Genomic DNA, 13625 nt, shown 5'->3' on the forward strand with positions numbered 1-13625 from the left:
GAGCCCAGGCTGTGAGGCGTGCGAAGTACTGCCTCCTCCAGAAATGTCTCTAGAAGCACAAGTCTTCACATTCAAGAAAACCCACGGGAAAAATCCCCTGGTTTTGCATGCTAGGCCCGCTATTTGGGAGGGGAACTGGGAGGCCCGCCTACCTGTACCCAGCACACAATATTCATGACCTATACACCATGAAGCTGTGGGGAGCTGCAAAACAGTAAAAGAAGGGGCGGGGTGAAACAGGGCCTGCAGAGCTGCTGTGGCTGTGGGATGATGGGGTTGATAAGCAGTTAAACCCAACAGATGTTCTAAGTAGCCAGTGCAGCCAGCACCTCCTCTATGGGACAGGTTTTGCAGGATGTGCAGAGGCAAATAATCAGACTGTGATAAATTGGCTGATGACAGCGACTCCTCGTGGTTTGGGAGAATCCAGAGCAAGCTACTAAATGAACAACCTGTACAGACTTGATAACTGTGCTATGTGAAATGGGCATACAGCAGATGGTGTTTGAACTGAAAGCCCAGATGAGGAACTGCTGATGGCATGCTGGAACTGAGTACATAGCCCAGCATGAGGAACTGCTGATGAAGGACATTGTCCTGGTGGGTGGGCCAGCTGGCATGTTTGGGTCAGTGGCAGCCCTTCTAGCCCCCTTTACAGATTGCCCAATCTGTGATGCTGTGGATGAGTTGGCCAGGCTGGGAGACATGGAAGTGAAGTGCCAAGGTAAGGTGAGATCTGTAAAAACTGTATTGCAAGGAAAAAAAAGGGAACCTTGGGTGAGCAGGGCTGTCCCCTCAAGGGCAGGCCGAGGGGCCCCTGAAAGTAGGTCGATGCCAGATCTGGACAGACCTGCTGGCTGCCGGCCTAACCACAGATAAGTTAGATGGGAAGCCTTTGGATGTGTTATTGACTTCATGGAGGCAACAATGAGCAGCAACACTGGCCAATGGGCCAGGGCCAGAAAGCAAAGCAGCCCTGGTGAAGAAGAAAAAAGTGACACTGGCCTCTTTTTACCCCAATGAGGAGGCAGGTTGATGTACTCGGGTCTTGTGGGTCCTGAAGGGCCAGAGGCCACATATGAAATTGACTATTCACTAGTCCCCCAAAATACATGCAGGGTGTACTAGCATTGAGCGATACTGGAGCTGAGTCTACACTATATATGACAACCCAGACCATTTTATAGGGCCCACCACTTGCACATCAGGATACGGAGGTCACTACCACGTGATACCCGTGACTGTGGGTATCAGATGCTTACTGCTGCACCTGGTATGGTGCGTGTTCTCTCCGTTGCCTAATATATACTGGGGGTGGACATACTGACTAGTGCTGGGAACATCATGCTTGGAAAATACCAGTGGTGAATTTGCATGTTAAAAACTTGAGCCTAGGGTCAGATATATAGCTTAGCAGCATAAGCACCTGCTTGGCAAACACAAGGTCTAGAGTTCAATTCCCAGTACCAAAGAAAACACCAAAAAACAAAAACAAAAACAAAAAAACCCAAAAACTGGAGTTTGAGGCCATCCACACCACACACTGCTGACTCTCCTACAGGCCATGTGGGTTGTGTGGCTCCTTGGAAGTCACAAAGCAAAGGGACAGACTGCCTTGAAATTGGAAAAATCAGGAGTGATACTCCCTGCACAGAATGCTCTGCATGGCCCGTGTACAAATCAGACAGGTCATGGCCAATGACTGAAGTTTCACCCTGACACTGGCAGTCAGAACCCATCTGCCTTTATCCTGGAGCATAGGCCATGGAGCTTCTAGATGTTGTCAGAAGGTGATTGGTATACCCAACTTTGTTTTGTGGTCTGGTGGCCCAGGACCTGGCTACTCTGGCCAACCCACACTCTGTGTCCCTGTTTTGTATTGATATTATGTTAAACTCTGATTATCTTGCAGATTTGAAAGCTACCATGCACAGTCTGAAGGAAGTTTTGCTGGCACGGGGTGGGCCATGGACAAAGACAAGGTCTAGAGAACTGGCTTGTCTCAAATTCTTGGATGTCGTATGGTTGGGTAAGACCAGACCCCATGACACTATGCCAATTCCAAGCACATGGGGCTTGCTAGGTTTTTGGTGGATGTACCACTCCTAGCCACCTTGCTCTGCCCTTCATACAAGATGATCAAAAGGGTCACAACGTGGGACTGGACAGACACAGCAAAAGATGCATTTTAGGGCTCAAAGAGGGCTGTTGCATAGGTATGAGTCCTATGAGTCATTGACCCTAACCCGCCATTTATCTTAATGATAATGGATTTGGCTGGGGCCTATGGCAAGAACAGGGAAAGCGGAAACATTCTGTTGGGTTTTGGTCACAGTGGTGAAAGGGAGCCAAGAGCTGGTATCTCCTGAGTGAGAAACAGCAGCGTTGCATGCTGCTTTGCATGCCTGTGGGGAATCACAGGACAGAGAGGGCTGGGTATGTGGACAACCTGTCCTACGAGTGGAGTGGCACAGGTCCCCGCTCTCCTATGTTGGGGGGGACATACTTTTAACAGCAAGCCTCTTTTTTGGTCAGCCTGTTGGCCCCTGAACTGGCAAAAATATTGGGATTTGTGATGTACATGGCCCAGGACCCACTTGGGAGGACAAACTATAGGACTTGACCACTAGTCCTTATGCAGAAGGGAAACAGGGACCTCTCGCTCATCCTGGATATACTGATGGGTCTGGCTGTGGCCCAACCCCACAATGGGCTGCAGTCACTGTCCAGTCCAGTACAAAAGTACTCTGCTTTGAAAATGGAACAGGCAGGTCAAGCCAATGGGCAGAATTTCAGTGTCATTGCTTGTGACACATAAAGAAAATTCCCTACATGTGTACGCAGCAGCAGGGCCATTTTGAGGAATATCATGTTTTAGGATCTAATCCCCTCCTCTTGCAGGAAAATGACTTAATAGATGCCTTGACCAGGCACTGTAATGGTTGATTGCTAGGAATAGCATCTGACCAAAAAAAAAATTTATCATTATGTATGGGATGCTGATAGGAATTGCATCTGACCAGGGGTAAGGACCATAAACCTATCCTTCCAGGTTGAAGCCCTTGTTAACCTATGGCCCAGGCCTTGACTTTTATGTGCTAGGATTTGATGCTGCTTATGGATGAAACTGTTCAAATGAAAAAGTTGTTTTGCAAAAACCACGTGGTTCTTGATTTGTTCACTACAAAGCAAGGAGGTACTTGTGCAGTGACCTATAAAATGTTACATCTATACATTTCCAACCTTTGAGGGGGTGAGACGGTGGGGTTCCACTCAGATCGTTTCAAAGCTCAGGGGCATCTAAGACACCTGAGGACATGGCCCCACTTGTCAAGGGCAGGTGCACAGTGGGTTACAGTATTCTAACCATGACTTAGCAGAGATGAACACGCATGCGTTGTTTACAACAACGTAAGAATGTAAACATGAGTTAACAACCTGTGTAAGAATTACCCTATTAAGAGGCAGGCCCTCTCTGCTCTGCTCCATGCTGGCTGCTGCTGCTGCTGCTAGCTTGTGTACATGCGTTCTTTTACCTTGGGCCCCTTGAACAGACCGACAGTGTTACAACGATCAACCATAATTCAGAAAACTCAGGAGAAGGCAAGTCTATTTATCTGTAGTTTTTCTCACCACAGTCTTCCTTTTGATATTGTAGTAGGCTTTCTTCTTCCATCATTACCTTTTTGTTTAGAAACCTTTCTCCAACTTTCCTTTTAGGTTGCTGTGATGCATTTTCTTACTTTCCTTTACTTGACATGTCTTGGTTTCCACTTTATCCTCAGATTTTTGTTAAAAGGCAAGAAATTAACGTGTTACTCTTGGCAATCTGAATTCCTTAATGAAAGTTGTCAGTTTAGTAAGTAAGATTATTAGAATAATAAATTCTTTGTACCTTAGCAAAACTAAGCCTTGCTCACTACATTACAATTACTGGTTTCTGGGTTACTGATGAACTTGAGTCTTGGGAAGATTTAAAAACCAGGAAAAAGCTAAATTACTACAGGGTACAGTGGAAAACAGAAAGGTCTGATAGCTATGAAACCCAGTTTACCCTGAGCCTACGACTCAGCCTCCCTATAGAACAGCAGTGCAGCCTCTGGGGACTTTCTCCTAAGAAAAAAAACCACACTTTTATTTAGGTCCCTGTAACCAGTTTGTCCTCATGCTAGCTTAGAAGGTCCAGCTGACTGTATGCTACAGGAGAGATTTTTCTGAAAGCCGGTACTGCTTTATTCTTGACTTTTTTCTGTTTATTCCTCAAATAAATTTTTAAAAGGTCAGTTTCCTGATAAGCCAGAAATTAAACTGTATCTCCCCAACACATTCTTCCCGTCAAAAATCTTGACTCTTATTTTATGGGCCTATTCCAAGGATGGACCTGTACAAACTCAATTCTTCGAATAAGAACAGTAATTACTGGTAATAGTTATGAAGTGTCAGGCTCTGTCCTAAGCTTATTATACACATACAGACTCATTTAATCCTCAAAGCAATTCTAAGATATAGGTGTCTTGATTATCCTTACTGTACCTGTCAAAATGGAGGCACAGAGATTGAGATAACCTAAATTCTCAGAACGTTGTGGGACCGGACACTGATCCTGTGCTGTATGGCCCCAGAGTTTGTGTCCCTTCCAGCCCTGTGATAAGTGAAGTTAAACAATGTACTGAAATGTAGTATTTTAGCAGGAGAAACAGGTTAAACTACAAATACATTTACTCTTCTAAGAACAATATTTCCAGTTTTCAAAATTTTATTTTGAACTGTCTCAGCAGATTGCTTACTAGGTTGATTAAAATAAAAACCCAGAGCAGAGTAATTCACCAGCACCATCATTGAGCAGACCACAAACCCCTCCTTTGTCACAGAGGAAGAAGATCCTTAAGGTCAAAAGAAAAAATTAAGAGAATAAATAAAATAGCTTGTGTCTTCATCCATTTGCCACGTATTCCAGCACCCCACAGCCCCCTCTTTACAACTCTAACTCCTAACCCAGATTCTCTTTATAGTCTGAAACTATAGGTCATCCAAGTGACATTCTTCTTCAAAGTACTGTTAGAAGTAGAATAAAGATGGCGATATCCCAAATCCCTCTTCTCAAATGTTAAGAATATTTTATATTAGCATGAAGACAGAATATCCTTAGGCATATTCTGTCATGTTCTACAGAGCTTTTGTTCTTCCTGGTTGATAATTTCTTCCATTTCTTCTGAGACTTTCCCTTTATAGTCATTTGGTTCTATTGCTTTTAACTTCTCTTGATACTCCAGTGGCAAACCATTTTCTTTTGCACCCAGGCAAATAACCTAGAAATGGTTAAAATAAACACCCTTTCAGTTAGGAACACAATTTAATTTAGTACACCTGCAACTTTATCTGCATTGCAAAGTCTGAGATATTAGCTTTCAGGTCACTAGAGGGTAATCTGCAGAACAAAACTGAGTTGCAGTCATTTTTGTCACACTGAGCATGAATGCATGGGAATTTTCAAATCCACTTGAAGTATATTCATGAAATATCAATTTTACTCAAATACAATTTTATATGCAGGTAAAAATGCATTGGGGCAGGCATGTTGGCACACACCTAAGCTTACTATATACACACAGACTCATTTAATCCTCAAAGCAATTCTAAGATATAGGTGTTTTGATTATCCTTACTGTACCTGTGAAAATGGAGTGCATGTAATCCATGCACTCTGGGAGGCTGAGACAGGACAAGTGCAAGTTCAAATCCAGCTTAGGCAATCTAGTGATTTAGCAAGACTCTGTTTCATCCTGGCGATATAGCTTAGTGGCACAAGCCCCTGCCTGGCAAGCACAAGGTCATGAGTTCAATCTCCAGTACCAAAAAACAAAACACACGAACAAACAAACAAGACTGCCTCATAATACAAAATAAAACGGGTTATGGCTGTAGCTCAGTGCAAAGGCTCTGAGTTCAATTCCATATACCACCACCCAAAAAAGTGTAAATAAATAAATAAATAAAGTATCATATTGTATAGAATTTGCAGGACCTGTAAAGAAAAAAAAATCATTCTTCAGAGAAACTGAAAGCTGATAGGTAGTGGGAGCAGCTTTGGTTTCAGACCCACTGCTTACTTTTGCTCTGACCTCCAGCAGCTGTGTGGCAGTACATGGTACAGTAAGTGTGTTCAGAGGTACCCCAAGACTCAGGCCAGACTCGTTACTCGAGGCCCTACCCTAGACCTCTCCAGAGAAGGTTCAGGAATGGCTCCCCTGTACATGCCATGTCCCGATTGTGCTGGCCAGCAAGCATCTAAGCTTAGGTTTTTGAAAAGGGATGGCGGAGTCTCTAATCCACATTTTACCTTCTGCAGGGAGGCTGATGCAAGGGAACTGGAAGCTACCCTGGGCAATTTAGTGACTTAATGAAACCTTTTCGATTAAAAAAAAAAAAAGATTTTCTTGTGCAATTTAAAACACACATAACCTTTTGAATTACTTTTTGAATTGAACCGGGGTCCTTCATGCTGAGCAATATCCACAGCATGGTCCTCCTTCATTTTTAAAATTTATTCTGAGACCAGGTCTCACCAAATCACTAAACTGCCCAGGCTGGGCCCAAACTTGCAATCTTCCTTGCTTAAGCCTCCCAGAGTGCTGGGATTACAGGCAAGTGCCTCCATGTCTCACCACAAAACTTTTTAAAAAACAAAGTATTCTTTAGTTTGCCTCAGTAAAAATTCAAAAGCAGTTACCTTTTTATATTGTGGTGATGGTGGAGCACTCTCATAATTTGTCATCAGATAACTTCGACAAGTTAATTGTTTCCCTTCTTGAGTTGAAACTTTAACTTCTATTACGACATATACTCCACTTTCAACTCCTTCTTGCCTGAAATCAGAACAGCCAAATTGTAACCAAACATGACTTAGGTAACTTGCTTCACTAGGTGAGGGCTTTAATCAAACTGGGCACAGGATTAACCATTTAATTATCTACAAGGAAGTATTTGCTCCCTGTGTAGTTTGGAATACAGTAGAACGTACAAATCTCACCAGATTAAAATAAGGTTGGCCTTTCAATTAGCCTGAAGCTTAATTTCATAATTGGCCCTTTGGATTCCAGGGTTTTTCCTCTGCAGATTCAACCAAACTTGGATTGAAAACATTAAAAACACACAGACAAACAAACAAACAAACTGGGTCTAAACAGTAAATACAGTGTCACAACATTTATATGATACTAGATAGTTTAAGTAATACAGATGATTTAAATTAAATAGGAGGATATAGGTCCTATGCAATACCACACCAATATATAGAGGACTTGTGCATTCATGGTTCTGGTATCCTTGGGGTCCTAAACAGATACTGAATGACAAGAGCAGTTGGTATACTGTAACATATCTCTGTATCTTGTCTAGAAACAAGCTTCAGTGTATTTATTTCCACTTTATAGACCTAAAACATTGTTAGTTCTTTAGGCTACAAAAAATGGACTAACTGATCTGACATGGAGTTACATCCACCCAGAGAGAGCAGAGAAGGCTCACTGTCATCAGAAAGGCACAGCTTCAAAGCTGTTAGGTTAACAAGTTCTTCTCAAGGCCTACTCTTGTCTATTGCCCATTTTATTTTTACTGAATGCTCTGCCATACAACTGCGACAATTCTAGTCACCAACAATGTTGTCGGTAATGCTTTTACGAATTATTACACACTGGCTGATTCAATTGCAATTTTAAAGAATTGTTTTTAAAAACTGAATCAATGTCCTTTTGAAATCACTACAAATATTTAACAATTACAAAAATCTTCATGCCTTCTCACAATATGAAACAGAAATTTTTAGGAAAGACAAGTTAGCAGAACAAAAAATAAGTCCTGTTATCTTTTTACATCCAAGTCTCAATCATAGTGACCCACTTTCTACACTTTCTAATGAACATTATTATACACTTTGTGTTGATTCTAAGTATAATCCAGTATATCTTTAGTGCATGATCTTGTGAGACGAACACACAAATACACACATCCTTACATATATTTGATTTCCTGAATTAGTTTTTTTTAAACTTAAAATTAGAAGCCACCTACTCATCCAGAGAATTTAAATTGCTTTTGTTCAATTTCCATACTACTCCCCACACTTCATCTCCAGGACTTTGAAAAATGGTAGCTATACCTCCATGCCACCTTTGACTTGTTTTGCCTTGGAAATTGCCGAAGTCAAGCTTAAAATCCTACAAAAGAAATCAAAATGATATGATCAATATCCATTTGAATCCAGATTTTCCTCTTCAAAATGAAAAGGATTCACTTTGAGCCGCATACAATTAAAACATTCAATTAACTTTGAGTTCTCTGTAAGGAGCTATGGAAAAGACAAAGATAAATAGATAACCTTAAAGGACGCAGATCTCAAGGAATATGTTTTTTTATATATCCTTTTAAAAATTAAACATATACTGTATATACAGGCATCCTAACATTTAAAAAAAAGGCAAACAGAACTTAACATAACTGCCTTCATTTTTGTACATTATTTCCCCGTCTACCTACGGTGAACAGGTTATTTTTTAGAGACAAACCTTTTGTGTCTACAATCCTACCAGCATGTATTACCATATTTGCCATAAGGGAACTGACATCTGAGGGTGATTTGAATACTTACAAGCATTACTCTAATAATATTCATAAATTGTACAATTTATCTATAATAACCGAGGGTAGCCAATGCTGAAAATTACTGGGTGTTATCACTATGCTATTAGCTTTATGTGGACTACCTCCCTTTTATCCTGCAGCAATTTTATTATACGCATTTAACAGCAAGAAGCAATGCTTTAGAAAGATTAAGCCACTTGCCTAAGGTCTCATAGCTAATAAGCAATGGAGCTGTTCCCAGTTTTGTGTCTTCCCTCAGAGGTGGGAACCAAATGAGAGTCCTAGGGAGCATTAAAAATTCTTACTTGGTTTGTCTGGTTTAAGAAGATCTCTTTTTTGTCTTTCCATAGCTTAGTTCCCTTGAAATGGATGATACCTCTAACTTCCTTTTCAGGTTGATATTTTACCCCTATGTCCTGTATCTTCTCAAAAACCTGGCATATTTTTCAGGATGAAAGTTGTTCAAGTGAGCAGGTCTTTCAGTAGCATCTAGATGTTCTTCTAGCACTAGGCATGCCTGGCAGGACATGTACAGATCCAATCAAAAGTTACAACCCACACTAGGGACTGGTTGTTACTGCTAAAGCCAACAGACAGTTCTCATTTCCTATCTTGCTCCAGAGTTTCAGCTGCTTGTGATACGGCAAGTCCTGCTCCACCCTCTTTTCTCATTGTCAGGCTGTTCCTTTATCTCAGTTTCCATTCCCAATTCCTCTTCTGGTACCTAATCTTTAAATACTGGAGTTTCACCCTAGGCCCCTCTCTCTGTCCATTCCATAATTTACCCAAGACAATCTCCTTCCCTTCAGTGGCTTCAAATACCATCTTAATGCTTCCATCATTAAATTAAACCCAGCTCACTTCTCTTGTGAGTTTCAAAAGGGCTTAGAACAAGGTCTAGCACATAGCAAATACTCGTATCTAACCAGTGCTCACTAACATTTTCTGTCTACTTGGCCGTTTAGCAAGTGTCTCAACTTTAGTATGTTTAAACTGAACTTAGGGTTTTTCGCACCTAAATTTGATTTTCCTCTTCTCTCTGCAAACATCGTTATCTGCCTTGTGAAAAACCTTGAATCATCTTTGATATCTTTTCCCTTCATACCCTGGCATTAAACTTTAACAATGTTATCTCCTTATTATCTCTCCAATTCATCCGTCTTGTCCTGCCACCACCCTAGTCTAAGATGCCATTTATTATCTTTGGCATGAACTGCTGCACAAACTTCCTGATCTGCCCATGTTTACTGCTGTCCCCCTTCTAATCCATTTTCCATGGAAACAAGAATGTTCTTTAAAAGATGTAAATCTGACTTCTGGTCTCTGTAGTTCTCATGCCACATCTCCCTTACTACATTCCTTCCAGTCATACTGGCCAAATGATTCAGCTTCCTCTTTGCTCGGGTCCTTAGCTTATTGCTTTCTTCAGTCTGTTTGCACCTCACCTCCTCAGTTGCTCAAGTCTAAAAAGCCCCAATTTCAAGGGGGGCTTTCTTGGGCATCGTGATTAGGTCAGGTCCTCTCGCCATACTCTGCGGCACTTTACGTATCTCCTTTTTACGACTGACCACACTAGAAACTGAATAATCATTTGTTTTGCATCTCTTCTCCCTGCTCTGACTGTAAGCATCTGAACTTCCTTCCTACAATTTGGACATTCCCTGAGTTTGGAGAAAGGGAGTATTGGAGCCTGACTCCCATTTTTGAAGCCTTCCAAAAGTCAGAAGTTTTTTCTTTCAGATTTGTTTGCCACCAGACCATGGCTATAGAGCAAGACTTAGCTAGTGAGGATGACCACCTGGGGCTTTGGATTAGCAGCTGGGATTAGAGAGGTCAATTTTGGAGGAGGATGACACACAAGGGTTTCAGGAACTTTGGGGATACAGTACTGCAGCAGACAGAGTTCAGAAAAGATGGAGTTGGCCGTATAAGACACAGCACCCATGCTCACCAAGTCCCGTTTAGCAATGGCTTTGGGGCTGGTACAGAGCCACTGTGATGTACTCTGGGAGACCGTATCACTCTTTATGCTTGCCTGTTCTGTCAGCTTTGTACTCTTGCCTCTCTGGTCATTCTGGGAATGCTCTAACAGCCTTTCCTTTGAAACCGCCCCCCCTCTTTTTTTCTTTTTTGCTTAAATCAGCCACTTTCTGTCGCTTGCAACTAAGAACTCTGACGCGTTTAGCAGACATAATGCTTGTTTAGCTCACTGCTATGAAAAGGTACATTGTCCGCACAACTCTTCTATAGCCTGAGAGGTCCACAAAGCAGCAGCAACGCCATCATCACCCGAGAGTTAAGAGCAAGAAGAACCTGTACAAAATTAATATACTGTCCCGAAGAGTAATGATTTACCAGGTTGGTTCAAGTTCAGCCACTTGATCACTATGAAGACACGGGTCTAGCTTTCTGGACCTCTGATCAGGAGAGAAAGGCAGGTAATCACAACTACAATGCTAGGTGACAAGTCCTCTATCAAAGGTGTGCACAGAACAAAGTCTCTCAGAAGTACCCACTGCGTGCATTCCGGAAGGTGCCCCTAAGTTAGAGGACAAGGCAGCTGGCGCGAAGCTATGCAGGGAGCCACAGCAGGTGCAAAGTCGCGTGCGGAGGAGGGGCAGCAGAGAGGGTACCGCTGCCGGGCACACGGTCCCAGGAGCGGAAGCCAGGGCACCACAGGCATCCTGACACTGCGTCCTGGGGATCCCGGTCCGGTGTGTGCACAGCGGTGTCCAGCGGAGACACTGACCTGCAAGCGGGCCACGCCGTAGAACGTGGCCGAGGGGTTTCGGTGATGGATTCTCTCCGTCAGCAGGTTGCTGCCGTACGCGAAGTACAGGAAATTCTCCCCGTCCTCGCCCGCATGGCCATCGCAGTCAGAGTTCGCCATGTTTTACCTCAAGTTCACACTGCTCCAAAAGCGTCTGTGGCCAACGAGGTGGAGAACACCGACACAGTAACTGCGACTGCGCCACCGCAGCCGCCTTGGGCTAAGAAAAAGTCTCGGAGGGGGCCGGACACGCTGAGCGAACGCTCTCTTCTGATTGGCTGTTTGGCGGCCTGTGTGAGTCGTCCCATTTGATTGGTCAATTCCCAAACCCTCTTTTCCGCCCTCCCTTGGGGTTTTGGCCTCAGGCGACCCGAGCCTAATTGCTCATTGGACACGCTTGTTTGCTGTCCCGCCCTCCTGCTGAAAGCTCTCTCTGATTGGCAGTGTTGAGACCCTCCCCCCCCTCGCGCCGGCTAAAGTTTGCTGAGCTGTAGTGGTTGCTTCTTTTATACTTCTGGTCGGAACGGTGGTCCCGGCCCGTGAGCTGGCGATTCCATCACCCGCAGCCTGTCCCTATCCTGTCTTTTGGGTTACAGGCTGCGCCGGATGGAGCTGTCAGCTCACGTTCCCGCCATGCCAGGGCGGATCATCAACTTGCCACCTTTAGTAAGGCCCCTTCGCCTGGGCCCCTTTCCCGCGAAGTAGCACCCTGGCCTAAATCCCGGTCCGCCACGCTTCCTCGGGCTCCTCTGCCTGCTGTGTGCTCCCTTTAAATAGGGATCATAAATTAAGGTATGGTCAGGAGCGAGAATCTCTATATTGCTAATTCTAAAATTAAAATAGCGGTATGAACGCAAAGTCGAGAAGCAGTGGCAGTCCCTGGCACTCAGATGTTGATCCCTGTCACTCCTCAATAAAAGGAATCACGGCCCTTTGAAGAAATGGCTGATGCCTGAGCAGAAGCTGGGGACAACGAATTAAGACCCTTCGGACAGTCTCGGCCAGAAGTCAAGGATTTCACCTAGAAAATATCGAGACACAGGAGCTCACATAAGGGGCTGCCCACTGAAAAAATAAGGCAAGTGTGCATTAAAACGTAAGACTACAAACTGCAATATGATGAAAATGCAAAACGTCACCTCCCTACTTTGTTCGTGAAGGCACATGCCTAAAAATCTATCACTAGGGAGGCTGAGGCAGGAGGATCTCCAGAGTGGGAGGCCTGCCTCCATAACAGGGAGAACCTATCTCCAAAAAACAAAACAAAACAAAACAGCTCACCTACCCCCAAAGTAAGCCAAATTAAGTCAGAGAGAGAAGCACACTCTTTGCCGCACACTCTTAGTGGTAATTATTACGCATCAATGTTTTTCTGAAAAGTGGTAGTTTAAGAACTAACACCTGTTGATGAGAAAGCAATTGTTTTACAAAATTATGCTAGTAGCTAAACAGTGTAAATGGAATTTTGCAGTTACTAACGAAATAACTGGTTTATACCAGAATCATCAATGAAATCTGGTGAAAGAGAGAAAGGGAATTTGGTATTTAGAGTGGCAAATTATCCCTCAGGGGCTACTGCTGGTTGTCAAGGAGAGCTGCAAACTCCAAAGGGGAAGCCTTCTCCCACCTGCTTTATCCCAGGTGATCAATCTGATCATCACTAAAAGCAGACCAGCCTGACATTGTTTCTTGGTATCATATGAAGCTCTGGCATTTTACTGAAATATTGCCTCCAAAAATCTAGAACCTCAACATGAGGCTTTGAATCTGTCTTCCCGCCTCAGAGATTACTAGAATGGAGGAGCAAAATGACACCAAGAGGAAATAATCAGGGAAACCCAGAACAAATGGCCCAGTCTCTTAAATAAGTCAGTGTGTAAGACAGGGAGAGATGAGGAAGGGAAAGAGAGGGGAAGAAAGAAGGAGGGAGAGAGGGAAAAGAGAGAAAAGGGAAAAGGAAGAGAGCAAAACTGGACTGCTCTTGCTTAAAAGAAATAAGACACAGTAAAAATGGTGTCTTCTTGCTGATTCTGGTTTAATAAACCAGATATAAAAGATATTTGGTGATCAATTGAACAAATTTGGACTGAGGTATAACAATGGCATTATGCCATTTTTAAAAGTCTAGTTTTAGCATGCATAGGGATATATTTGAGGTACAACTTTGATATATTTTTAAATTATTCATAAAAATGAAAATATGGAAATATTAGTA

General features: G+C 43.1%; 1 protein-coding gene across 2 annotated transcripts; it reads right to left on the reverse strand.

Annotated features, from left to right (window-relative positions):
• Positions 1 to 4738: 4738 nt before the first annotated feature.
• On the reverse strand, positions 4739 to 11639 carry Ggct (gamma-glutamylcyclotransferase). Of its 2 annotated transcripts, XM_003467956.4 has the most exons (4): positions 11390 to 11630; positions 8071 to 8216; positions 6731 to 6866; positions 4739 to 5309 (listed from the first exon to the last, which is right to left on the reverse strand). In XM_003467956.4, the coding sequence occupies exons 1-4, from the start codon at positions 11528 to 11530 to the stop codon at positions 5160 to 5162; spliced, it is 573 nt and encodes a 190-aa protein (XP_003468004.1). In that variant the 5' UTR covers positions 11531 to 11630; the 3' UTR covers positions 4739 to 5159. The 2 variants fall into 2 exon arrangements, with proteins under 2 accessions (XP_003468004.1, XP_005002899.1); XM_005002842.4 differs by lacking the exon at positions 6731 to 6866 and having other exon boundaries at positions 11390 to 11639.
• Between the last annotated feature and the right edge of the window lie 1986 nt (positions 11640 to 13625).

The sequence above is a fragment of the Cavia porcellus genome, unplaced genomic scaffold (genome assembly GCF_034190915.1).
Source record: "Cavia porcellus strain 051 isolate PalLab524CR breed Dunkin Hartley unplaced genomic scaffold, mCavPor4.1 scaffold_2, whole genome shotgun sequence".
NCBI lineage: Eukaryota > Metazoa > Chordata > Mammalia > Rodentia > Caviidae > Cavia > Cavia porcellus.